The 26,073-nt window shown below is 46.6% G+C and overlaps 1 protein-coding gene across 2 annotated transcripts in view; it reads right to left on the bottom strand.

The window, feature by feature from the left end:
- Positions 1–26,073, bottom strand: part of LOC119170678 (uncharacterized) — a 135,936-nt gene that overhangs the window by 38,502 nt on the left and 71,361 nt on the right. Inside the window, exons 6-7 of one of the 2 annotated variants that reach the window (XM_075886907.1) lie at positions 9,049–9,099; positions 4,541–4,594 (exon numbers count right to left, since the gene is read on the bottom strand). In XM_075886907.1, coding sequence (XP_075743022.1) covers positions 4,541–4,594; positions 9,049–9,099 — 105 coding nt within the window. The remainder of the gene's footprint in view (positions 1–4,540; positions 4,595–9,048; positions 9,100–26,073) is intronic. The other variant, XM_075886908.1, reaches the window with a different exon arrangement.

Raw genomic sequence — 26,073 nt, 5'->3', positions numbered from 1 at the left:
AGGGCAATCTGGTGGTAAGAGAAAATGCCCAAGAGTGACTTGCTGGCTTTGAGAAGTGGAATCGGGCGATTTGCTTTCCATTCCTGTGAAACCATGCCAGTTTGCCAGGAGTCGTTGTATATAGCAGCAAGAGTGCCTTCCTAGCTTGATCTCTTAGGTGACACAGAGCGTGGTAGGTGATGCCGTTAGATCCTGGCGCTGAAGAGCATCTACACAAAGCAAGCGCAGTCTTTACTTCTTCCATTCAAGACGAACACTTCATTCGGGGATCACGTGAGGAAACAAAACAGTCTGGCGTCTTTGTCCCAGTTGAATTTGACCCCCAGGCAATCCTTCGACCAAAAGATTCTGCGACGTCAATATTTTTGCAGCGTAAGTAAAGTGGCAGAGATTGAAATGGGTAGCGCTGAGTAATGGTTGTACTAAGACTCCGGACAGTTCTTCAGATTAGTGACAGAGGCTTTCTGGGATACATAGACTCGCAAAAAGATATACCCATTGTCGTTTATACAACATGTCCATGTGACGCCTGTATTTTCTTTTGTGTGTGCCTGGCCACTATCAGATTATCAAATGACTTCGTGCATTCGTGTCGTCATTCTGCACGGTGACGAATCGCTCGGAGTTTCTCGAGTTCAATGTCCCTATCACTGCGAGATGAGCTCACTAGAAGTGATCGCGTGGTGAACTGTAGGGAACTCTTCGTTGCGTCCTCTAGGTTGAAGGGTGAGCCGTTAACATAGTCTTCCACGATTAGCTTCTATTTTCGCCAATCCGTGCACTTGACGGCTCTGGAGGACTTGAGACTCAGAAAGTCATCAATATTCAGGTGTGTTGGGATGTGGTCACTACCCCTTTTTTTCCTTATTCGAAAACCAGTGCACTCTTTTGGTGAATAAGCATGAGACGAAAGTGAGGTCCTGGTAACTACTGTAGGCCGTTTTACGCAGATAAGTAGAGCTGCCGTCATTCACGAGGATCAGTTCACATTCAGAAGTGACAGACACTAACTGTCTACCTCTAGTGTTGACCCTAGAGCTTCCCCATAAGTTGTGGTGGGAATTGAAGTCACCAGTTATCACGCATGGCTGGAGAGTGTAGTTCAAAATTCTGCGCAAACGCTCGTGGTTTAGACGACCTTATGGAGTTAAGTAGGCGTCGATGATTGTGAATGTGGTCTTCTTGTTTTTTACTGTTAAGCAAACGTACTGGTTTTCTTCATCGAGGGGTGCAGGGTGATGAACATAAGTTTAGTCACGCCGTATGAACACAACAACCTTGTTGCGCTCTCCGTGTCCGTGGGTAGAAGACATAAAGCACTAATTTCCAAACAGTGATGTGAGCTGACAGGTTTGGATCACGAATCACAATTACGGGGAACTGGTTTGTGAATACATATTGCCGGAAGTCAGACATGCGCGCCCTTAGCCCTCTGGCATTACACTAAAGGACAGATGCGTTCTTGACCTCCTCTCGAAAATATAACATGTCGCGGGCCATAGTTTCACCTTAGAGCTGCTAGCACCGGACTCAAAGTGCCCAGGATTTGGAGTGCGCTCTGCGCTGACGGGGTGTTCATGTTGTTTAGGAGCATGCGCATTGTGCTAATAAGGGTCTGCAACATGTGAATGACCTGGCGATCCTCAGTTGTTCTTTCATTAGTGGTTTGTGAGGGCATCGAGGTTGGCGGGATTCAATGCGCCCCTGAATTAGGGTGCGTTCGTGGAAGGGATGGTTACTCTTCACGAGGTGGGAGTGTTTACCATGCTTTTGTTGCCGGTGTATCTGTCTTCGCAGAGCATGACGATGGGTTGCCACTTGTTTTGGGGACAAAATGACGTTTCTCTATGAGCAGATGTCACGCTTCGTGATAATCTTCTGTTGTGATGCCGACGTCACCTGACAGTAGCAGCAGCTTCTCTGTGCGTTGAATTGTCCCGAAGCATGCATTTCAGCACCGCACAATCATTTAGCACTCGTGGGCAATCTTTAGACGATGCTCTATGAGCGCCGAAGCAGTTGGTGCATCTGAATGCAGTTGCGTGGCAGGTGTCTTCTGAATGAGGTTCGGCACACCGTGGTCACACAAAATTGCTGGTACATACTCCTTTTACATGTCCTATTTTGAAACAACTGTAGCATTGTAGGGGCTTCGGTATGTGTGGGCGGACCTGGCGGCGAACGTTGCCAACTTTGACGTGTGGTAGAAGACTATCTCCCTCAAAAACAATCTTCAGGCAACGTGGCTGACCGAGCCTTGCAATGTGCTTGACGAGGATGTCGTCTGTAGTTGGCTTTATCAAGATTGGAAAGTTGTCAGTGGTAACTGAAATATCCACATCATAAATGATGTCAACACTGCCCTTACAGTCAGTGGGGATCTTACCTGTGACCCTGTCGATTTACGTGAGGTTTTGTAGGCTTTGCAGTGCACTACAGTGTAAGAACATAAACTGCCAGGGCATTCTTCTGTGAGTTGATAATCACGTCTTTAATGTCATTCGGAGTGAGTCCTTCGAGATATGCAGAGAGGACTTGCCTGTTAAGCCACCATAGGTTGCCTGAAGGCTCCACATCCATGAGGAGTATAGTGTGCGCCCAACGCTGCACGGTAGCCTGCACGGTGGCTAGTCTTACCGTCGGCGATGTTCGTAGCAGTCTCTTTTTGGCATTGCGGCTCATGGCGACTGCGTAGTCGTCATCCGATGACTCGAAGCCGTCTGAATAGAACTCCGTTGCCTCGCTGTCTGTGCCGCTTGAGGTGGTCACACATTTTCCAGCCGCTGCCGGACGTAGCGATTGTCCACCTCAAAAATCCTGAGAGGCTTCATCGTCCATTCTCGCAAGGAGGGAGCGGTAGCTCCCCGAATTCGCGGAAAAACAAACCGAAAATTATAGATACATGTACAAGCGTTCCATGAAAAAGACACTTCGTCGTCGTCTTTTAGAGCTTTTAAACACTATTAAATTACTTTTAAACAGCCAGGAGAGCTAAATGTCGTAAGCGGCTAGATAGATAGATAAATATAGATAGATAGATAGATAGATAGATAAATATAGATAGATAGATAGATAGACTCAAAGTCACCAAAGTTTGCTAAGAAATTCTTCTCATTCAAAAGGTACAGCCTAAATGGAGCATAACTCAGCGAGCATACGAAAACGAAAGTGATAGCTTCAACATTGAGAGACAAGAATAGAGCAGAGTGGGTTGGGGAACAAACAGGGATTAAGGATATCATAGCCGAAATTAGGAACAGGACATGGGCCGGGCACGTAGCACGTAGGCAAGATAACCACGTTTCATTGACGGTAACTGAAAAGATTACCAGAGAAGGCAAACACACGAAGGTCCCCCCGACAGTTTTCTAACTTCGGGACCTCCTCTGTACTGTAGAATTTTATTCATGTAAATGTATGCATTCCTGAAATAAAGTTTGATTTGATTTGATTTGATTTGGGAGGGAGAAACGTTGGTTGGGCCGATGAGATTGAAACGTTCGCAGGTTAAACATGGCAGCAGAAAGCACAAGACCAGGTTGATTATAAGAGGCCTTTGCCCTGCAGTGGGCATAGTCAGGATGCTGCATCGCACGATGATATATAAATGGCACAAAAAAATAAACCAGAAGAAAATGATTCGACGCGACCACCGGAGATTCGAATCAGTGATGCCTGGTTCCTCAGCACTCTGCATTAACCGACTAGGTGAAGCCACTTGTGCTGTTCGTCTCCCTAACACCAAACTATATGTATACATCATTTATCACTGGCTTGCCGTGAATGCACTTAAGAGAATATTCTTGAACAAAGCAGGTAAATTGTTTGGAGATGCCATACATGATTTTATAAACATTGACGTGCCCGATGGCTCAATCATGAAGCACCAGAGATGGATGAAAGGGGTATTCCCAAACATAATAGACCGACAAACTCAACTCGCTGTCCTAGATGTGTTGACGTGTCGCTTGCGCCGTTCACTGTCGCGACAGTGTACGTTTTACCAAGAACCTTGCGGACTGAGGTTAAGAACTTCCTGCTCCTCAAGTTCCAAGTTCCATGCAATGTGCATACAGGATGTGTCGGTGATATATTCAGCATTGACTTCAACGTTAATATAGTTTGACCTAAAGACCAGTGGCTTGTCCCGTTTATCGTAGCTGATTATGAACTTAGTTTTCTGTCGCACGTGACGCAGTCAACTATGCACAACAACACCCGTTTCCATATCGTGTTTTTTGAATTACTGCCAATTCAAGCACAAGCAATTGTGTTCACTACATTTCATAAATTCGTACGGTTCTCAAGTTTCCTATAGTCTAACTTCCTATGCCAGCCCGCTGTGCTGCTATCACATTCATTTCATCGGCCTTGTGCTAAAAGCGTGGCCTAATTGCATAAAGTTGTTGTGTAGGGGCACAAACAATACGTTACGTGGCTGTAATAATGAGATGACATGATTGTGTTTGTCTAGTACATTATGTATTGAGGTGAGCTTAAATTACGCCAGTTTGTTTTAGGTGTAAACTCTTGTACTTACGAATCTGCAGTGCTGCGTCAGCGATCTCAGACCCGTAATGTCCGACGTGGGTCGCTAAAAATGAAGACCAACAAAAAGCTTTTATTACAACGTTATTCTTAAAGAGAGAAAAGGGAAATATGTGTGGCCCACTTAAACAGCCCTCGGCATACATTTACGTACTAACGCCGCCCCATCCTCCGCAGATACACACACGCCCACACAAAGATTATAAAGCTGCAGAATATGCCTTGCAACTAATATATTGTCCATAATTACCTATCTTGAATGTGAAGGCGATCATTTTTAGTGCAAAAGTGTTTTATGCGAGGGTTCACCAAGACTTCAGTGGCGTATTTCTTTGATAAAATTGACTTCCACAAAATTCACAAGATGGGACGTCAAAAGTAAACCTGAAGAAAAAAAATTCTGTTGATGGGAGCCGAACCCAGAACGTCTCGGTCCACGGCTACTAATGCCGGGCACGCTATTCACTGTGGTGACCTTATCTCAAAACAGGGCCATGCTCATAGCTCATCTGCAGTAGAAATAGCTCTGCCACGCCAGCCTGCCTCGCATGGCTGAAACACCGCGTTTTCCGCTTACGCTTGCCTCCAATAAATACCTGCCGGAGTAGAGAGAAGCCACAACAGCTCTTTAACTTTCTTCTATGTATCCAGGCTTGGTGTTCAATAACTGCTTAGCATGCCACGGGATGGCGACCTTAGCTCATGCTGTGTAAGGTTTTCGATGTGCTCCTCCAGCGCAGGGTAGAAACACTCCTTTTGTAGACGCCATACTGTTTCAAACGTTCGCGGTCACTGGCATTGACTGGTATGCAGTGAGGGATCGCTTTCAACAAAATGAGTGATAATTAGGCTCCGTTTATCACTTCTGGTGGTAAGGCTTGCACTTATAATGTTGGTAACAAATAAGACTACTTATTACACGCGAAGCATTTATTGGTGAAATAAAGACAGAGCGTATCTATTGGTCTGTCTCCCTAGCTGCGTTGGTCCTAGTGCTTTCCCGGAGGGTTGATTAGGTTTACGATAACCAAGTTTGACATGGCATGAGCATAACAAGAGCATGCGGAAAATATAAATGATTGCTCATCATTTGAAAATCGTGACCTGCCTTTAATTTATAGCATGACATACTTGACTATATCAAGGAACTACAACGGCCGTTTGGTGAATTTTATGTATAACGAAATGGACACGGTGTTAGGAGCATGAGCAATATATACATGACTGGCCATAATACGAAATGATTGTCATGCATGTCAAATAGGTCATGACATACATAATGCTATTTTCGAGCCGCGACTGCTTTATTAACTTGATGTGTACAAAAAGTGACCCGACACAAATGGGGCTTATGGCTAACACGAGTGACTGGTGATAACACAAAAATCATGTCATTTATGTTGTGTGCGCCATGACATATGGCACAGTCATAATGTTCTAATGCCCGTTTATTAACTATATGCGTACGAAAATTGACGAGGCACGATAACAGCGTAAGATGCAAAGAAATTATTGGTTACAGCACCGAAGAGATGTCATGCACGTCATACACACCGTGACATATATGACCCAGTCTTGGAGCTTAGATGGCAGTTTTATGAACTTGTTGAGTACGAAAATTTACGTGTCATGATGAGAGATTATAAATACCAGAAATAGCTAATCATAACACTAAAACTGCAAGTCAAACTGCATGCAAGTCATGTAGGCTATGAATTATGACCCCATCATGGAGGTTTGTGATTGGCGTAATGTGAATTAGCTTAGTCTGGCTTGATCCGCAGTGTTCTGCAACCACACCCTATTATACAACTCACTATACAAACTTAATTTACTCAAAAAAGGCTGGTTCAAGATTACATTAGTCTGGATTAGCTTAATCCTGCTTCATGTGGCTTTAATTGTTCCGCCTTAATCTCTGTTGCTATAATGCGTCCATACTCAGTCACCCAAATGACTAGGCGATTTTAACTTACTAACAAGAGACTTGCTCAAGGTTAGGTTAAACAAGCACTGGCATCAAATTTACCTATGTCAAGATGTTTGCGTCAACGAGTAGCTATTGATCTCCTAGTAGCGATTCGCGACATAAAACGCATCTGGTTGATGAATGAATATCTGTAATATTGATTACTATACCCGCTATCAGACGTGGTTAAATGAGTGGAAAGCCTGCTAAGTTGTAGTGCTGTCAGCATTACCTCTGGCCATGTCGAAGCCGCTGCACAGATGATGCCGCTTCCACAAAAAATGGAGACGTCACACACACTGGCATTTCGTCTGCTCGGAATGCATTTGCAATAAGTCCAACTGTGTCTCTTATGGTGTAGACTAAAGCTCCTCCATGCATTTTCCGCCAACTAGGTTAATAAGGGCTGCAGCGCGAGCACGAATGTGCTAGAAGAAACAGACGAAAGTTGAGGTACGAAAAGCAAAGAGGACAACACGAGCGCTGTCCTCTTTGCTTTCCGTTCCTCTTTGCTTTCCGTACCTCGACTTTCGTCTGTTTCTTCTAGCACACTCGTGCTCGCGCTGCAGCCCTTATTACCATGAATTCAAACCAAATAGCCCAAATTGCCATTCATCTTCAACTAGGTTAAGTAGCGCCTACTCGTTCTTCCTCTCTCCTTTTGTCCTCGGCCTTGAGAAGAAGCCTTGGCAGTGAAACCCCACTAGCTCTCGAACACAGGAATTGCACTCTAGCAGCTCGGCGCAAAGTGAAGCGAGCAAATGCGGCTGTTCTGCACAGGCGTCCAGGCTCTCTGTCCATCGGCACGTACGAAGTCAACATACTGGCTGCGTTGAGGTTCGTGGCTTGGAAAGGCATGAAATGCCACCACTGTCCGCTTTTAATGCGATAGAAATTATAAGGACACTCTCGGCTGGATTTCGCCGTCAGCGTCGACGTGGGCGTTGATGTCATGCACCGTATATGTATACGTAAATATATATGTGAAAACGCAAGAAATAAAGAAAAAATCCAGAAAGAAGACTTCAGAGCGCGGAATAGAACCTGGGATCTTGGCGTCACGAATGCGAGGCGTTACCTCCTTCAATGCTCAAACGGCAAGCTATTAACATGTACCCCTTACCGCTGTTAGCGGGCATCTCAGGGTGGGGGGGGGGGGCACTATTGTGTTTTCAGCATTATCAGCAAGATGGCGCAGTGAGCATGCGGCGGCTCTCATCTCTCACGCGTACTTTGGCCCACGTAGAGAACAAGGGGGTGTACGCTTGATCGCGCGTCTGTATCTTGCAGTGGGGAAAATCGTACGTCTTGGCTTGCCTTTGGGTTTCGTCGGAATAATTCTGTTGTAGTTACCAGGTGCTCAAAAGTCACTGAAATTGTTGCACAGCCTCCATTCGCGAAAAGAGCGCGCTTTTCAGACATAGCGAAGTAACAACTGAGACGCTTGCTTGCGTGCATCTGAACCTGTCAGTACGCTTCATGCGTCATTTGTACATAAGAAATGCGGGGCCCGTTTCGATCTGCTTGCCATTCTGCGCGCGACCTTCCAATTTGTTGCCATCGTGTTCATTGCTTCGTCTTTGTGGCAAAGCTGTGACTTTTTCCTTGCCTCGAAGTGCAGGTTCTCACTTCGCAGTGGTTCCTCGACATTCTGGCCCGTAATGTCACTCTGAGTGGTCGTACTCACGCCGTGGAGCACACGTCCAATCAGTCGATGCGACACAATGAATCGCATGCAGGCTTCAACACAGCAAGCTGAGCCTTCAGTGACATATTGCCGGGAGCTGGCTCAAATCGTTGACGTCATTGCTATTAGCGTATCGTCACTCAGGATGGTATTTGTGGAATAAATCACACTGAACACGTAGCACTAGTCTAGATGATGCAGGGCAGTCTATTTTCCGTTTTTTTCTCCGTAGCTTTTATACGCAGTTTGACTATAAATTAAAATAACTTACACGTGATGAATGACAATCACATTTCACCAAGAAGGCCATTCATAGCAAGCGACCAAATGATGGGCACAACTTGATCTTGAAATTTGATGTCAGTGTCTTTTAGTGAGAGTAGCTTAATCTGGCTTAATGCGTATAGGCTTAGCACGTCCATGCACTGGCATTACACACGCTACGCAAAGTAAACTAAAAAAGATTTACATCGTCGTGATTAGCTTTGTGTGGATCAAATTATTCCAGCTAAATGCACATTGTGGTCAAACTCAGTCATCCAACTAGATAGGCAGTCTCAACGTAAAACTGATTTCTTTAAGATTAGCTTAATTCTGATTGGCATAACCTAATTTATTTGAGGCTGATTTAACGTGGTGATGCTCAGCCGTTCTACACGCAAGACAGTTTCACTCCTAATTATCTTATTGTCCGCTTTTTATATAAACACTACAGCTATATTTATTCACGTCCCCAATACTTTTGCTGATATTATTGTCAGCCAGTTCTCATTATTATTGTGCTAGTTTTTGTAAGATTTGCTTCCGTCTTATGAAAACCTTAAATACAGGCGCGGGTACTCACCAAGACGAAGGGCCGGCCTCAGCAATTGTGGCAATCTCGCCATGATCCTTGCTGCATAATGTATGAAAGAAATGCATCTTATTTCACTCGTAACGTTGAGCCAGATGTAGGGTACGTTGCTTAAGGTATAATGCACAATTTTGCCAGCAAGGCATGAATGCCGTTATAGGATCTATAGAGCCAAGAAACATAACAACTCAGGCATATATTTTTATGGGCTGCTGAGAGTTTCTAGAGCGATTCGGTGATAACCATTATTTTCGGCTAACTTCTTTTATCGGGAAAAACAATTTGCACGTTTGCAAATCTTCGAAATGTGCCGCCACAATACTAACGATGCGCATTTTTAACAAAAAAGTTGGTTTTCATTGTGAACATCTTTGGGGCGAATAGAACGATTGTAATCGGTGTTGTAATTGTGTGCTGAAGTAGTGTGAAAGTTTTGTGAAAGTGAAGATTCAGTTTGTTTTTTATTGTGTTACTGAAAGCAAGCCGATAGCTAAAATACTGTATTGAATATCAGGTGAATAAAAAAAGAACAAGGCTATCAAAATATTTCTGCTTTGTTATTACACGGCACTACAATAATGGACTCCTCATATTATCTTCCGGAAGCGCTTCATATGGCTTTGTGCTGTTGCTTCCTGATATTGTGTTTTCATGACAATATTCGTACGCTTGGCAGTGTTTCATTGTATCGCCCCAACTGTTGAGGAGAAAGAAAATAGCAATGATGCTTCTCTATTATTGTTGGCAAATATGTGATAATTAAAATACAACAGACCAGTAGTCAGTAGTCAAGTATACTTGAATATTTCAATTCCAGAATTGAAAGTTTACGCTAATTTGTAAACTGTGTCAGTCAAATGAGAGAACTGAACGTTTAATGAGTTGCAGATAACCGGGATTGAAGTGTTCGCTGTTATGTGTGGAGTTTTAGCGCCCCCACGCACACACACACACACACACACACACAAAAGTGGCCGCAACAGTCGACTTCACAGAGATGCTCTCGCCCAGTAGCGACGACGCGGTGCAGCAGGCTGCGCATTCTTTTTTTATCCAGCTGCCCTGCTACCATTCCTAGTGCATGTTTTAAATGCGGATGCATTTTCTTAGCCTGGCGATGTCAGGCATCCGGCTTTGTCTGCGGTGGTGTTCGCACGCTGGCAGGTGTTATTTTTCTGCTCTCACTCCCTATCTCATAGCAACAGCGGTGAGCACGTCAGCTTACCCTTGCCCGTAGCCACCACAGCATGTAGTGCGAGAGAGTGTGCGAGAAGGTAGGTGCAATGCTTCACCGCTCCTTCTTTCACCATGCACTTTCTCTCCTCACTGGGCGCCACTCTCCTTTCCGCTCGCACCTCATTCTCCACCGTTCGCTGGCTGGGTGCTTCTCGAGAAAATCCGGAAGTATGTGCTCGAGAGCCGCTGAGAAACCCCAACGCCACGCCGAGAACACTGACGCCCCACTCTCTCGTCCGCTCACTCTCCACTCTACCATTCGCTGGCTGGGTGCCTCTCAAGGCGATGGAATACGTTGGCGAAGGCGAACGTCTGACGGCAATGGTACCATCTCTCGGCGCAAGAAATGTATTCGCTTTTCCTCACCTCACAATATCCTTCCGATAGGTGGGAGAATTTCTCTATGTAGCAGGTCTGTACTACCTTTTTTTATCCAGCGGTTCTCTACCAGCGGGCCTTTACCAGCAGGCCTCTACCGTTTCGCCTCCCTTAAAATGCGACCGCAACGGCCGGGATTGAGCCTGCGACCTTCGAGTCAGCAGATGAGCACCGTAGTCTCTGTTCCACTGATGCGGACAAGTAAAAACATTGAAAAATGCGAGTGACTTGAAAAATGTTATTCTTCATGTTTAAGTGAAAGAAGTATTCACATAAATGCACAATGAACTGGTAAAAGAACAATCTCCACAAGATTGCGTGATGAGTATGTTATTCTGTCATGCCGTCCGCGCTGAAATGAAGCAAAGATGAATTCACAAACAGCGAGTGTAGGAACCAGACCTGAACAATCGTTCTGGGCGACGAGCGGCTCATCTACGCCACCTGCGGGATGTGGCACTTCAGCACACGAGGCCAACTGATTTGCAGTGATGAATGTATGGTCCAAATCAGAGGTACTTCTTAGGCTCCATAACGCAGCTCGCCAATTTCTTGTGAGATGTAAAGATGGTCTAGTGCAAACTCACTGAATAATAAAAAAAAACTGGCCACGTATCTGCGTGCTACAGTGCCAATGTCATCGACGTACTATTGTCTTCTTCTTCGAGCGCTACGTGAGATACACACGTCATTGGCAGCACTGTCACAAAAGAAAAAAACTTACGTAGAACGCAGAGCCACTGGTAGGTGGCAGCACTGTATCGTCTTAGCGAAACGTAGGAGACGCCTGCTTTTTCAAGAATTGCGTCTGATTGTAAGTGCAACGTAGGAACACTAGAGCCTTTGCAATTACATATTCATGCATTTTCTACTAAAGAAACACCGGACGTAATCCTCACGCATTGATGTTGCACCTGAGATATGCCTTGTATTTGCTCTTTGATGGACAGTGTTCACAAGTCTCAACGCTGCCATCAGATCGAGATGACTGGACGTTGGAAAAGGGCTTAACCTTTCATCGGCTGGCTGAATCGTGTGACAGACAGACAGACAGACAGACAGACAGACAGACAGGCAGACAGACAGACAGACAGACAGACAGACAGACAGACAGACAGACAGACAGACAGACAGACAGACAGACAGACAGACAGACAGACATTACATGTCTGTCTGTAAATGTCGCAAAAAAACAGTCTTCTTTAATAGCGGAAAGAGCGACGCGTACACACAGGCACGGACGCACAACGCCGAATTGGCGCTAGTTTTCAACACGAGGTTTGTTGCTGGTCTGTGTGTGAGCTTGCGGGGGGGGGGTTGTCATTTTAGAATAATGAGAAAAGAAGATAAAGGTGAGCCCCGCAACAGTCGGCTGCTAAGTGCAACACTTCAGCAGTGGCTCACGAAGGAATGCGAAAAGGAGGTATTAAAAGGGATAGAGTGAGAAGTATAGATAAAAAATGAAAAGGATTGGGACAAGTTCGAAGGAGACCGAGGACAGAGCACTACTCGGCGAGAGCTTCACAGCATCAAGCGATCGCTGGCTCTGCGACGGCCGGCGTCGAAGATGGCGGGGGCACAGCCGTTCGGCACGGAATCTGGAAGCAATTTTCTCTTACTTATTGTCATTGCATGCGTGTTTGCACATCGTTATGTGAGAAATGAACACCGAGTTAGTGGCTGCTGTGTGCACTAAAGAGTAGAAATACAATGCTATCAACGCTTCACCTTTACGTGTAGTTAGATGAAAAAAGCACGAAACACAAAATATACTCACCCAATAATACACCAAAGCCGAAACTCTTTACTTCATGAATTGGTGCCCATATGACGAGTAGGAGCACAAATGTGGTGCTCCTCATGATTCGCTACTGCTCTACAGAGGTTGTCGAGGAGAGTACTCTTGTTTTGTGAAGATGGAATTGCCCCAACTAGTAGCCACAGAAGTTATGCAGCTGTTTGAAATACCGTGCGCCTAATATTTGTCGGTTAGAATTAACAGCGCAGCTTTGTATATACGTCAAACACGCGTAAAGTTGGTCCAATATTGTTGCATGTTTTGTGTTCCTTGTGGATAAATCCACATGTTTTGTGGACATGTGGATAAATTGAGCGGTATTATCCAGAAGAAATGTCGCACATACACAATGACTCAAACATAATGAATAACCCAACCTCGCCAACAGCGACGTCACTATCAAGTGAAAACGAAAGCGTGGCATACAAGCCATTTGTGTGCAAGACTGCAAAATGCTTTGGTGCAGCGTTGATGTGCTTGCCCTTAGTAAGAATCATTTACAACTTATCGCACCTTATAAAACAAAAGCACATAAAGAAGGCTGAAACGCTGTATTGGATGATAAAGTAGCATTGAAGATTTCATTTCACAAAAACAAACATTATATTTTTTATTACCCCAGCCAAAGTGGCCGCATTTTTGATGAAGGCGAAAATGTTTGAGGGCCGTGCTCTTAGATTTAGGTGCATGTGAAAAACCGTAGCAGGTCAAAATTTTCAGATACTTCCACTGCGACATCTCTCCTAATCAACGGTTTGGAGCCGTTAAACGCAATAGATTGTTCTACTACTACTATTCATATATTAATAATATATAAGTGTAATAATTGGTGTTTTATTACTTTCTATCGCATTGAACTCTTCCAAACGCTTGTGCAGTGAGGAAATACATAACAGTACTCGAAAAGCCAACGCGACAAGATTTTGGTATTGTGATCTTCATGAGCATAATGCCACTGAAGGATGTCATTCTTAATGTGGCCCCTAAAGGTAATTTTTGCGCAAAAAGGTAATTTTTTCTTTATTTTAAAGATACTGTAGACAAACCTCGGACCCATAGAGAAGTGAAATACAACAATACAATCAGACCATATAGTCATTACGCTGAATAGTTTGGCATAATTTAAAAAAATATACACTACTAGTAAAGAACTGGAAAGTCGTAATAATGTTGAGCACATGTAGATTGACGGTGTACAATCGGTTTGCGCTAAAATATATTTCTGATATACACAAATCACTTAACACACAAATCAAGGTTTTGTCAATATACATCACTTGTAAAAAAAGGCTTATACTTTCAATTTGTTTAGTAAATGAAGCTTTCGAGGCAGCATTCTTTGCGTCTGCAGCTAACGCATTCAAATGAAAACTAGTTCGATGAAAGACAGCAAACTTGTGGACACCATTGTCTCCACAAGTCATCCTGACGGAGATTTTTCAAGGTTGCTGAAGATAACGTTCCCGTGATAACTTGAAGAGACAGTGGTAAAGTTAGTAGATGAATTTTATTCTTGATACCATCCTGTGAGGCTTTGGTAGTTTTGGTGCTTTGCCCTAATAAGTAGATTCGTTACAGCAAAGAGGCATTACTCAGTGGAATAACCATGACGCAACGCTGAACTTTGGACTCATTAAATGTGTTGAATCAAATATTGCTGCCGAATGTTACGTGTAATATGTCAGCATGCTCCAATTTTGGTCGCACTAGGGGTTTATATGCTCTCAGCTTTATCACGAGAGAAGCATCACGTAGTTTCCTCTACAAAAACAACTATTTCTTCAATGGACCCCTCCGCCCCGCCGTGGTGGTCTAGTGGCTAAGGTACTCTGCCGCTGACCTGCAGGTTGCGGGATCGTACCCGGGCTGCGGCGGATGCCATTTCGATGGAGGCGGAAATGTTGTAGGCCCGTGTGCTCAGATTCGGGTGCACGTTAGAAACCCCAGGTAGTCGAAATTTCCGGAGCCCTCCACTACGACGTCTCTCATAGTCATATAATGGCTTTGGGACGTTACACCCCACATATCAATCAGTGGACCCCTGCACACATCTTCATCATACTTTTGCCAGAAGAAGTTACTGGGGAGTGTGACTCCTAGATATTCCACCCGCTCAGCTGTCGGGTCCATAGCATTTCTCATAAAACATGTGAAGTGAAAGGGCTTCGTTTTGTTGGTAAACATAATGGAATGTGTTTGTGAGGGATTTAATTTTAATCGCTGCCCTGCACACCATTCGCCAGTTGAAGGCGAGGCATTTTTACATTTAATTTGGTCTGCTTGATTACTGATAGCTGTGTATAGTATACAAGTCATACGCAAGTAGTTCAATCGGGCAGCTCATCGCAAATGTGAACATCATTATTACAAACTAAATAGAGAGGCCCGAAGACTCACCACTGCGGAACACTCGAGTCTACCGCTAACTTTTGTTGAGACAGAGACATTTATCGTAACAAGGTGTCTTCTGTTTCTTAAGTAGCACTTGGGGAATTCCACATCTTTCCGTTCATCACATATAGCTAATAATGTTGGTATTAAAAGCGACATAAAACCCCCCAAAAGTAAAGAAGTGGCATCAGTTTCACTACACATATAGCGTGCTAAGTAATTCAGCAGTAATTTCAAGCTAACTCGGTGACAACAGATAAACCATATCTAAATCTATGCTTTTGGACATAAACCAATTTATTTTCTAAGTAAGCAATGGTAGTGTTAAATATAGTGTGCTCAAATAGTTTACAGGAAGCACTAGTTAGGAAAACGGGCCTGTAGTTAGTAATACGAAAAATAGAGCCTGATTTATGCATCGGGATTATGTTTGCCAAGCGGCAATCATCAGGAATAACAGCACCGTCAAACAAAGTTGTAAAAATGCGATGTAAATATTTGGCCAGCCAAACAGCATGTATACTCAAAAAAGCATTCGATCTTCCGCCAGGACTAGGTTATATTTTACATCTAGTTTGTGAAAAAGGCAAAGAACATCATCCTCAGAGGCTTTTACTTGTGACATAAGCCAATCGCAGTACGTGATCATATCAGCATGCATGGCTGTTTGTTTAAAAACAAACTGAAAAAAAAACATTGAATTTGTCGGCGATTGCTGTCGAGGGAACGATACTTTCTCCCGCAACTTTGATCTCAGAAATGTCTTGTTTATATGTTCTTTTGAGTGATAGACCCACAAATTTTGCATGAATGACGGTAAAGTAACTGAAGAAGTTGTCCTTGCTGATCGCGTTATTTATAGCAACTTTGAAAGAAGGTTTGAAAGGTGACTCGTGTTTCAGCATTTTCGCCAACGCTTAATCTTTCTTGTTTCAAATCAATATTTTTTAACCTGGACCATGAATATCTGCAATGAACGAGTGCGTCAGTCACATTGACAACGGGGCAAAATGCGTTTACTATAAGATGAATACTGCTTATATAGTTAAGGAGGTGATAGGTATAGCACCGCCGCGGCGGTCCAGTGGCTAAGGTACTCGGCTGCTGACCCACAGGTCGCGCGTTCGAATCCCGGCTGTGGCGGCTGCATTTTCGATGGGGGCGGAAATGTTGTAGGCCCGTGTGCTCAGATTTGGGTGCACGTTAAAGAACACCAGGTGGTCGAAATTTCCGGAGCCCTCCATTACGGCGTCTCTCATATTCATATTGTCACGACGTCAAAACAGAGGTCTTGCCGTAAAGACTGAGACACCAGAAGCAGGTCGATCTTTTTTAATTAGAACGCGCAAGCGAGTTCTTCTTCTTCGTTTATTTCATAGTCCTTCGTGGCACATGCACGACTGTCATCGTCTTTCTTGGGCAAGCACGTGACATTTGCCTCCCTCCGAAAGAAGCATCGTCCCGATGCGCAACTTAGGTGCTCTACCAGGCGTATGAAGTGGTCGTACGAAAACGGTAACCGGGAGCCAATTAACTCAATAAATATGGTTTCATACGCACGACGTGCACGACTTCGGGCAAACGCTTTTGGCGCTTAGAACTACAATTGGTGTCGGGAACAACTTCGTAGTTCACGTCGTTCAAGCGTCGCGTGACGCTGTATGGACCAAAGTACCGTCTTAGCAGTTTCTCAGACAGTCCACGTCGACGTATCGGAATCCAGACCCACACTTTGTCGCCTGGTGAGTAGCTAACAAACTTGTGTCGGTTGTCGTAGCGTTGTGCATCTTGATGCTGTTGATGACAGATGCGCACGCGCGCGAGCTGTCTGGCTTCTTCGGCACGCTGAGTGAATTCTTCGGCGTCTACATGGATGTCGTCACACTCATGCGGCAACATGGCGTCCAATGTTGTCGTGACTTCGCGACCATAGATCAGACTGAACGGTGTCATTCCAGTGGTTTCTTGTCGAGCGGTGTTATAAGCAAAGGTCACGTACGGCAATATCTGATCCCAGTTTTTATGTTCCGTGTCAACGTACATGCTGATTATGTCTGTGAGGGTCCTATTGAGGCGCTCCGTCAGTCCGTTTGTCTGCGGATGCTATGCAGTTGTTCTCCGGTGAGCTGTACCGCTGAGTCTGAGAACCGACTCCAAAAGCTCTGCGGTGAAGGCAGGTCCTCTGTCTGTGATCACTGTTGTCGGAGCGCCATGCCGAAGGACGATGTTTTCGATGAAAAACTGAGCGGCTTCTGCTGCTGTGCCACGCTGCATAGCTTTAGTCTCCGCATAACGGGACAGGTAATCAGTGACCACAATAATCCATCTGTTCCCTGTTGTGGAAGTTGGAAAGGGACACAGGAAATCCATTCCAATCTGGGTGAATGGCTTTTTTGGTGCTTCGACTGGATGTAAAAGACCGGCTGGCTTGCTGGGAGGCGCTTTGCGTCTTTGGCAGTCGGTGCACGTTTGCACGTGATGGTTAACAGCAGCAGGTAACTTTGGCCAGTAGTACTTGCATCGTAGTCGGCACAATGTTCGGGTGTAGCCTAGATGACCAGAAGTTGCTTCATCATGGCACGCTTCTATAATTTCTTTTCGAAGAGAAGCAGGCACGACGAGCAAGTGCGGGTTACCAGTTGGTGAGAAGTTTTTCTTATAGAGAACATCGTTTCGCAAGCAAAAAGATGGCAGTCCTCTAGCAAATAACCGCGGCACGTCTTTACGTCGTCCTTCTAAATATTTAATGAGTGGTAACAGCTCAGGGTCACTGCGCTGCTCTCGTGCAATAGTGGCTGTGTTGACAACTCCCAAGAATGCCGCGTCGATGCTTTCGTCATCAGGAGCTACAGTTTCCACTGGCGACCGTGAGAGACAGTCGGCGTCGGTATGCCTCTTCCCAGACTTGTAGACGATTGTCATGTCAAACTCTTGAAGTCTTAGGCTCCAGCGCGCCAAACGACCAGATGGATCTTCAAGGTTGGTGAGCCAGCACAAAGAGTGATGGTCGCTAACAACCTTGAAGGAGCGGCCGTACAAATACGGACGAAATTTGATGACTGCCCACACCACGGCGAGACACTCCTTCTCGGTGGTCGAGTAGTTCTCCTCCGTGCGAGAGAGAGTTCTGCTGGCGTAGGCTATTACTCTTTCACAGCTGTCTTGCCACTGCACCAGAACGGCACCTAGACCTACATTGCTGGCGTCAGTGTGAAGTACTGTAGGGGCGTCCTGGTCGAAGTGCGCAAGGACTGGAGGTGTTTGCAAGCGTTGTCGCAGTTCATTGAATGCCATTTGCTCCTGTTCACCCCAAAAAAAGAGGACGTCCTCACATGTGAGTCGTGTCAATGGCGCCGCAATAGACGAAAAGTCCTCGATAAATCGCCGGTAATAGGCGCACAACCCTAAGAAGCGTCTCACAGCCTTTTTGTCACGGGGTGCAGGAAATTGCGCTACGGCGTCTATTTTGGCCGGTTCAGGTCGAACACCGTCGTGACTGACGACGTGGCCTAGGAAGCTGAGTTCATTGAAACCAAAATGACATTTTCTGGTTTTAAAGTCAGGCCGGCCGAGCGTATGGCTTGGAGTACGGTGGATAGACGGCTGAGATGTTCCTCGAATGATGCTGAGAATACAACAACATCGTCCAGATAGACCAAGCATGTTTGCCACTTCAGGCCCGATAGTACGGTGTCCATGAGACGCTGAAAAGTGGCTGGCGCCGAGCACAACCCAAAAGGAAGCACCTTAAATTCGTAAAGGCCATCAGGCGTCACAAAGGCCGTTTTTTCACGATCTCTCTCGTCGACTTCTATCTGCCAGTAGCCGCTTCGGAGGTCCATTGAAGAGAAATAGCGCGCATGACGCAGCCGATCGAGTGAATCGTCTATGCGAGGCAGTAGATAGACGTCTTTCTTCGTGACTTGGTTCAACTTGCGATAATCAATACAGAAACGCAAGCTGCCGTCTTTTTTCTTGACCAAAACTACGGGGGACGCCCAAGGACTTTTCGAAGGTTGTATGACGTCATCCACGAGCATCTTCTGTACTTGCTTCTGAATCTCCTCGCGTTCTTTCGGAGCCACACCGTAGGGGTTCTGCCGAATCGGTCGCGTGTTGTCTTCGGTGATGATGTGGTGCTTGGTCAATGGTGTCCGCTGGACCTTTGACGTACGCGAAAAGCAATCTTCGAATTGGTGTATAAGTCCAAGCAGACGCTTCCCATCAGAGGATGGTAGCGTGGAGCAGATGTCCACCGACAAAGTTGTCGAGGCAGGGAGTGTCGCGTCATCTGGTTGCAAAGCACAGCAATCTCCGGCTTGGTCTATATCGTCGAAGTAGGCAATTGCGGTACCCTTCTGGATTTGACGGCGCTCGTTGCTGAAGTTTGCAAGGAGCACTTCTGCCTGTCCACCAGTAAGCGTTAGGATGCCTCTCGCGATGGAAATGCCTTGAGTGAGCAAAAGAGCGACTATGTGCTCCACTATCACATCCTTATAGGAAGGCCACCCACTGGACACAGACACAAGGCAGCAGGATCTCGGTGGGAGCGTCACATCGTCGGCTATTCGCAAACTGCCGCGCAGTTCGTCGCTGCTGTCGTCGACATACGGATGTGTGCAAAACGTCACCATACGTTGAGGGATGTTGATAATAGCGCCATGATCTCGAAGAAAATCCATGCCCAAAATTAGCTCTTTACAGCAGTGTGGCAACAGGACAAAAGTGGCCACGAAGCTAGAATCCCCAAAGCGAAGTCGAGCGGTGCATTTACCCGTGGGTATCATCAGCTGACCACCAGCACTCCTTATGTGTGGCCCTGTCCACGGTGTCTTGACCTTTCTAAGGCGGTCGGCGAGTTCTTTTCGCATAATTGAGAAGTCGGCGCCAGTGTCGACCAGTGCTGTAACGTAATGTCCGTGAATGAAAACGCCAAGATCAGCACGTACAACTTCACCGGCATTAGTATTCGTCGTCGTATTCGTCGTGGTTGTCGTCATACCTTCTTGCGATGATAGGGGGAACTTTTCGGTGTCTCGACGATTGGCAACCTTGCCCCCGGAGGTCGCAGCAGTTAGTTTCCCCGGCACGGGCTAGGCGAACGGCCTCTGGTGACGTCCGCGTAGCTCTGAGGGAAGTCACGGTGCCGCGCAGGAGATGGAGATCGCCAGCGACGCGGTGTAGTTGCTTGGCCAGTCGATAGTTGATCGGCATCGTGGGCACGACGGTCTTCAGAGCGGAAAGAAGCGGGACGAGAAAAGTTCCCGAAGCCGGAATCGCTATGACGGCAATAGCGAGCAATGTGACCTGGTTCTCCGCAGCGGAAGCAAATAGGTCGACGGTCGGCCATGCGCCACAAGTCAGTTCGGCGAACTGGTGGTCGTCTCATGGAATCCCGTTGCCACCAAGGTACGGCCGCGGGTCGTGGCTGGAAGGATGTCGCCACAAATGACGGTGGAGGACGACGGACAACATCAGCGTAGCTCGCTGGATGTGGCTCAGGACTTGGCGCCGGTGGTGTAACGGCTTGCCTCAACTCCTGGCGGACGATTTCGGCAACAGATGCGACGAGCGGTTGGGTAGGAGGAACGCAGACGGCGCGAAGTTCCTCACGCAGTATTTCCCTAATCATTTGTCGCAGGGAACTTTCACACACGGCAGTGTTCTGAGCTGCAGCACTTACTGCCGTGTGGTTCGGCAGGCGGTCAAAGTGTCGGTATCATTGTCGCAGTGCGCGCTCGATGACAGTCACCTCTCTTATGAATTCATCTACTGTTGTAGGTGAATTTCGCACGAGGCCCGCATACACTGGTTCTTTGACACCCTGCATTAGGTGACGCACCTTCTTCACCTCGGGCATGTCAGGGTCAGCTCGTTGAAACAGACGGATCATACCCTCTGCGTACATGGCGGCTGTTTCGTTGGGTTTTTGTGTGCGAGCCTCAATCAGTTGCTGTGCGCGATCCCGTCGGTCCGTGTTCAAAAATGTGGCGAGGAGCTTTCGGCGGAAATCTTCCCAAGATTGGAAAGTAGCCTCGTGGTTCTCGTACCACGTGCGAGCGCTATCTTCCAGGGCGAAATATGCACGGCCAAGTTTGTGCTGTTCGTTCCAGTGGTTAGATACAGCGACCCGTTCGAACTGTTCGAGCCAGTCCTCGACATCCTCGTACTCTTCCTCATGGAACACTTCAGGAACGTGAGGATGTTCAAGAGTCACCTGGGAGGGAAGTGTGGTCTGGGATGGAAGGGTAGCCGTGGATGTGGTAGGAGCTGCCATGCTGGTTAGAGGCGGAACAGGTACGGACTCCGGACTTAGGCCTAGTAGGCGCCGACTGAATCGGTGCACCGGAGTCGTGACGAGGGGCTGGGTCTCTGGACTAGATGAACGGGTCCGAGCAAGACTGTCCTGCATCCGGTTGAACCCAGCACGTCCACCAGTGTCACGACGTCAAAACAGAGGTCTTGCCGTAAAGACTGAGACACCAGAAGCAGGTCGATCTTTTTTGATTAGAACGCGCAAGCGAGTTCTTCTTCTTCGTCCATTTCATATTCCTTCGTGGCACATGCACAACTGTCATCCTCTTTCTTGGGCAAGCACGTGACAATATGGTGGTTTTGGGACGTTAAACCCCACATACCTACCTAGGTATCAGCAGGCTGGGTAATAACAGAAAAGGGGCGTAAAACTGGTGCATTCTTTCTCGTTACCCACTGACGTCACTTCACGTGGTTTCGCAATCTATCCCGTCTATTTCCCTTTTAGTCCTCAATGCCATAACGTTGCACTGGCTGGCGGGGGCAAGTGAAACGCTTGAAAGGCGGCGGCGTCTCAGGTCCTGCAGGTACCAGTGCGGGGCTTGGCGTAGCCGGGAGAGCAAACGATTGATTGATTGATATGTTGTGTTTAATGTCCCAAAACCACCATATGATTATGAGAGACGCCGTAGTGGAGGCCTCCGGAAATTACGACCACCTGGGTTTGAAAGAGCATACGAGGGGGTTGTTTCATAGCTTAAGCCTCCGGGCTCACAGTGCCATGCTTGGCGCACGTGGTCCCCGTGGTCTCCGTGCACCGTACGGTCTGCAGTCACTAGCTCGCACGTGACGTGGCCGAACCGTCGGAGCACGCGATCAGGAAACCACTTGGGGCCAGGACAGAAGTTTACCACGTACACAGCATTACCAGGCCGGAACCCACGTTGTGGAGGTGACAGCAGGCATCTTGCTTCACTCTCGTTCTATTGTACGTTTGATATGGCGGACCTGAAGTTCTGAACCAGCATGAATTCTGCAGGCGATTCACCGGTTTTTGAGTGAGGCGCAGTAGTGTGCCGCCTAAATAAAAGAACGTGAAATCTTGCCCAGTACAGTACCCTGCCTCTGTTTCCGTCATGCAGATTTTAGCTCTTGTACCATCCGCTCCCCGGTTTCGTTACTTGACGGATGGTAAGGCGTGATATACATACGACGTATATCATTTCTGTTAAATATATATCAAATTCTTTGGATGACAAAACCGGCGCAATTATCAGACACGACCATGTCGGGTAGTGTTTACTTTGCGAACATCTTGCGGGACTTTTCAATGACCGTTACAGAATGAAGAGACGACATAACTTCGGCTTCAACAGTTCGGGAAGACGTGTACGACCACCAGAAAACGATCGCCTTAGATAGGTCCTGCGAACTCCACGTGAATTACACTCTGCGATCGTTCATGCTTATTCCAAAAAATGTGTTAGGGTCTTTGGCTCACTCAGTCCGTTTACATGGCATGACCTGCAGCAATGGACTAGCACTTCTATCCTTCGGTCCCTATGATGCCACCGCACGTATGGCCTAGCAATACGTATGGCCTAGCAATATGGCCTAGCAATACTTTCATGGCCGTCACTGCCAGTGGTTTGCTGTGCATAAGACTTAACACTTCTTTCTGCAATGCTTCAAGAATTACTACGCGGCTTCATCAGAGCACGCAGTCGTGGTGCACATAAAACTCGTTTTGTCTCACCTCATACGCAGAATGATTTCGTGCTACTCGCTCGCGTTGCCAGCCTTCTCGGATCCATTGCTTAACCTGGGACAGTGGGGGGTCACTGCTGGTCTACGCTCCTACTTCTCGTGTGCTCACTGGGGAGTACTCCAAAGTTTTCAGCAGGAGTATGTCACCCATGGTACTTCAATTATAGTGTCGGGTTATGGGAGGGGCAACCTACTCAGGCAATCTGCGTTTCCATGGTTCTTGGTTGCCTGTAATCGAGCACGCATACGTAGGCTGATAGCATTAGAGCCCACCATAACATGCGAGGCAAAAGAACAGCCAGAATTTACTTTTTTTGCTGAAAGATTCCTAGCAAGGGCTTGTGATCCGTGAAAATCATAAATTTTTCCCTACAATGGTACTGGTGAAAATGTTGCGCCACAAAACCACGACAAGAGCTTCATGGTTGCACTGAGCATAATTGCACTCGGCTCTGGATATTGTCTTAGACGCATACGCCACAAGATGCTCATTTTCTTCGTTATAGCGATGAGCCTAAGCTGCTCGAACTCTCCGAGATGACACGTCACAAGACAAATCCAACGACGCATCTGGTTTAAAATGTTCCAGTAAAGATTTGAAGGTAAGTACCTTCTGGCTCTCAAGCGTTTTCATTCGCTCTGAATTCCAGCTTAATGGCACGTTATTATCCAAATGCCGATTCAACATTTCAGCTACATTTCTCCTGCCCTTCAAAAACGATAATAGAAATTCATCATACCCAAAAACGCGTGGCTGTTCGTGTGAACACTGACTGCAAAAAAAGACAATAAGTTTGTCGGCAATGGCAGTCGCTTCAACAATATTTTCTCCAGCTACTGTAATCTCTGAAGTGCCTCGTTTATTATTCTTTATACTGATAGCTCCAAAATTTTTCTTTTTGTTTCTTCGAGTAAGAAGCCTGGTAGATATCCTCGACTTTGGATTTTGAGGAGTAGACACCCTTAGCGTTAATTCAATACCCCAGAAATTCGAGGTTCTCCTTAAAAAGTCGTGTTTCCAGCTTCAACTCTGAGCGCGGTTTTGGACAATCGTCTGAGGACCTCGGCAAGCATCCGTTAATGTTCCTCGATAGACTAGCTGACAATGTGGACGTCATGTAGGTATACCGCCACCTGCAGTATTCTGGCCAGCACCGCGCTCATGGCTCCTTGGAAAACCCCCGGGGCAACGGACATGTGGAACAGCAGCTAACCAACCTTACACAGCCCTTTCAGAGTGTTTAGTATGAGTGACTCTACTGTTTTTCTTTCATTCCGTAATAGTAGCTGATAAGCCTGTGGCAGGTCGTGTTTGAAAAAGAAACGCCCCTCCCTTATATGGCAAAGAATTCTTTGCTTGCTGGTAACGATTATACAGTACTTTTCGCGGCTGGTTCACCATGTTTCGCAAATCCCCGCATACTCGTAGGGAGTCGTCCTTCACACCACCAGGATTGAGTGGGTTCTAATATCCTCATTTCCTTCAAGAAATTTAATTCAGCAACAGTCTAACTATACGTGACAAACGGAATGCTGCGGCATTTCAGGAACTGGGCTTGGGCGGCCCTTTTTACCTCGATGTGGATGAGTGGAAGATAATGGTGTCGAAAAATTTCTTTGAACACGTCTACGAACTTTTTCACTATCACTCGAGGTGCGAAATTTATGTTATGAAAACTTGTTAGGCTCATTATCAATCGCAGAAACTAATTTGGGCCCAGTAGAGTGCTTCCATCGTTCTTGAGTATTAGTAGAGGCCACTGCAATTCTCGGTCTTTGAACTTCACGGGCGCTGACACTTCTCCCAGCACGTCCAGACCTTCCTTTGTCCAAGTCACCAGTTGCGCGTCGCACTTGTCCACCTTGATCTTCTTCGCCTCTTGCAGCTCCCGAAATTCGTTCACAATGATGATCGACCTAGTACCTCCAGCATCTACTTGTATGGGCAGGACTTCTTTTTTATTATCTACAGTGATAACGTACTTTAGTATCCTGCTTTTTACTTGGCTCATACTGAACAAATCGTCATACCCACTCTTCGCACACTTTTTCCCTTCGTAGAGCTGAATTCCACCTCTGCTGGCTTCATTCGGCACACTTTGCTAAATGCCCCTTTCCGCCACAGGTGAAAGACACCAAATTTCTGTATATGTAACTTAATCTTGAGGCGCTGTGCAGGATCGGCTGCGTTTGGGAAAACTCGGGATCTTTCCGAGCTCTTGCGACACCCCCTTATGAACGAGCCAACAGTACAAACACGTCAAATTCACCCTTCAGCACGCTGCCTTTAATTGATTACGATGGAACCAGTCAATGCGTCAAGGACGGTCGAGTAAGTTGAGTGGTGCTTTCAAACCAGAGGCATTTTCTTTCATTAGCTTGTCGTTCCACTGGCTGCAGAAGTGCACCCACACAAGATTGGCTGTGCAAAAGACGCCCATCAGCTGAGCTCTTTCAAGTGGTGCTCGTCGACGAGAACGCTGTCTGCGTCTCACAGAAGGGCGTAAACACTCCTAAGCGCAGTGGAAGGAACGTGCACAGGCGTGTCAGTGACACGTGGTCGGCGTCGCACACGAACGCTGTGACACGCAGTCCGCCTTTCAGGAGAAGCGCGTGTGCGACACAGGGGGATACAAAGCGCATTGCATGTTTTATATTGTCACGAGTTCATTTCTGACTTTCTCAGAATCAACGACTTTGTATCCGAGTTCACGCGTCCATCAGTTTGATTCATATGGCGACCACAACCCATATGGCGCCCGCAACTAAAGAACGCCCGCAACACCTGTGAACGTTATTCTAATCCTCCATTTGTCTCATATTCAATTTCATCGCGCTCACGACATATGCAATCACAGCCGCGTTGCCGACAAGATGCGAGCGCCCCTGGTGACCACCTGTCCATACACTTATCCGCAATACTTGATAGAAACGAAACAAACAGCACGAGAGTGCGGCGTGTTCAGCATTGCTGCCTACGAGATTCAAAATTTCTATGCTGCAGGTGGAGTGAAAAACCTTGTGCGGAATATACGCATTCAATTCGTCTGAACAGTTGGACACAATAAGTTACCGGAGCTCCCGAGTACCTCTGCGGACACTGTGAACCTATTTATAGCTGATTCACACGCCTTCCGATTCCCGAGGTGGCGAACGCGCCATTTAGCCTAACGAAGCCGGTGCCGGTACTG

Source organism: Rhipicephalus microplus, chromosome 2 (genome assembly GCF_043290135.1).
Source record: "Rhipicephalus microplus isolate Deutch F79 chromosome 2, USDA_Rmic, whole genome shotgun sequence".
In the NCBI taxonomy this organism is placed as follows: domain Eukaryota; kingdom Metazoa; phylum Arthropoda; class Arachnida; order Ixodida; family Ixodidae; genus Rhipicephalus; species Rhipicephalus microplus.
The sequence above is the reverse complement of the archived record's forward strand: the minus strand, read 5'-3'. Positions and strand labels throughout refer to the sequence as shown.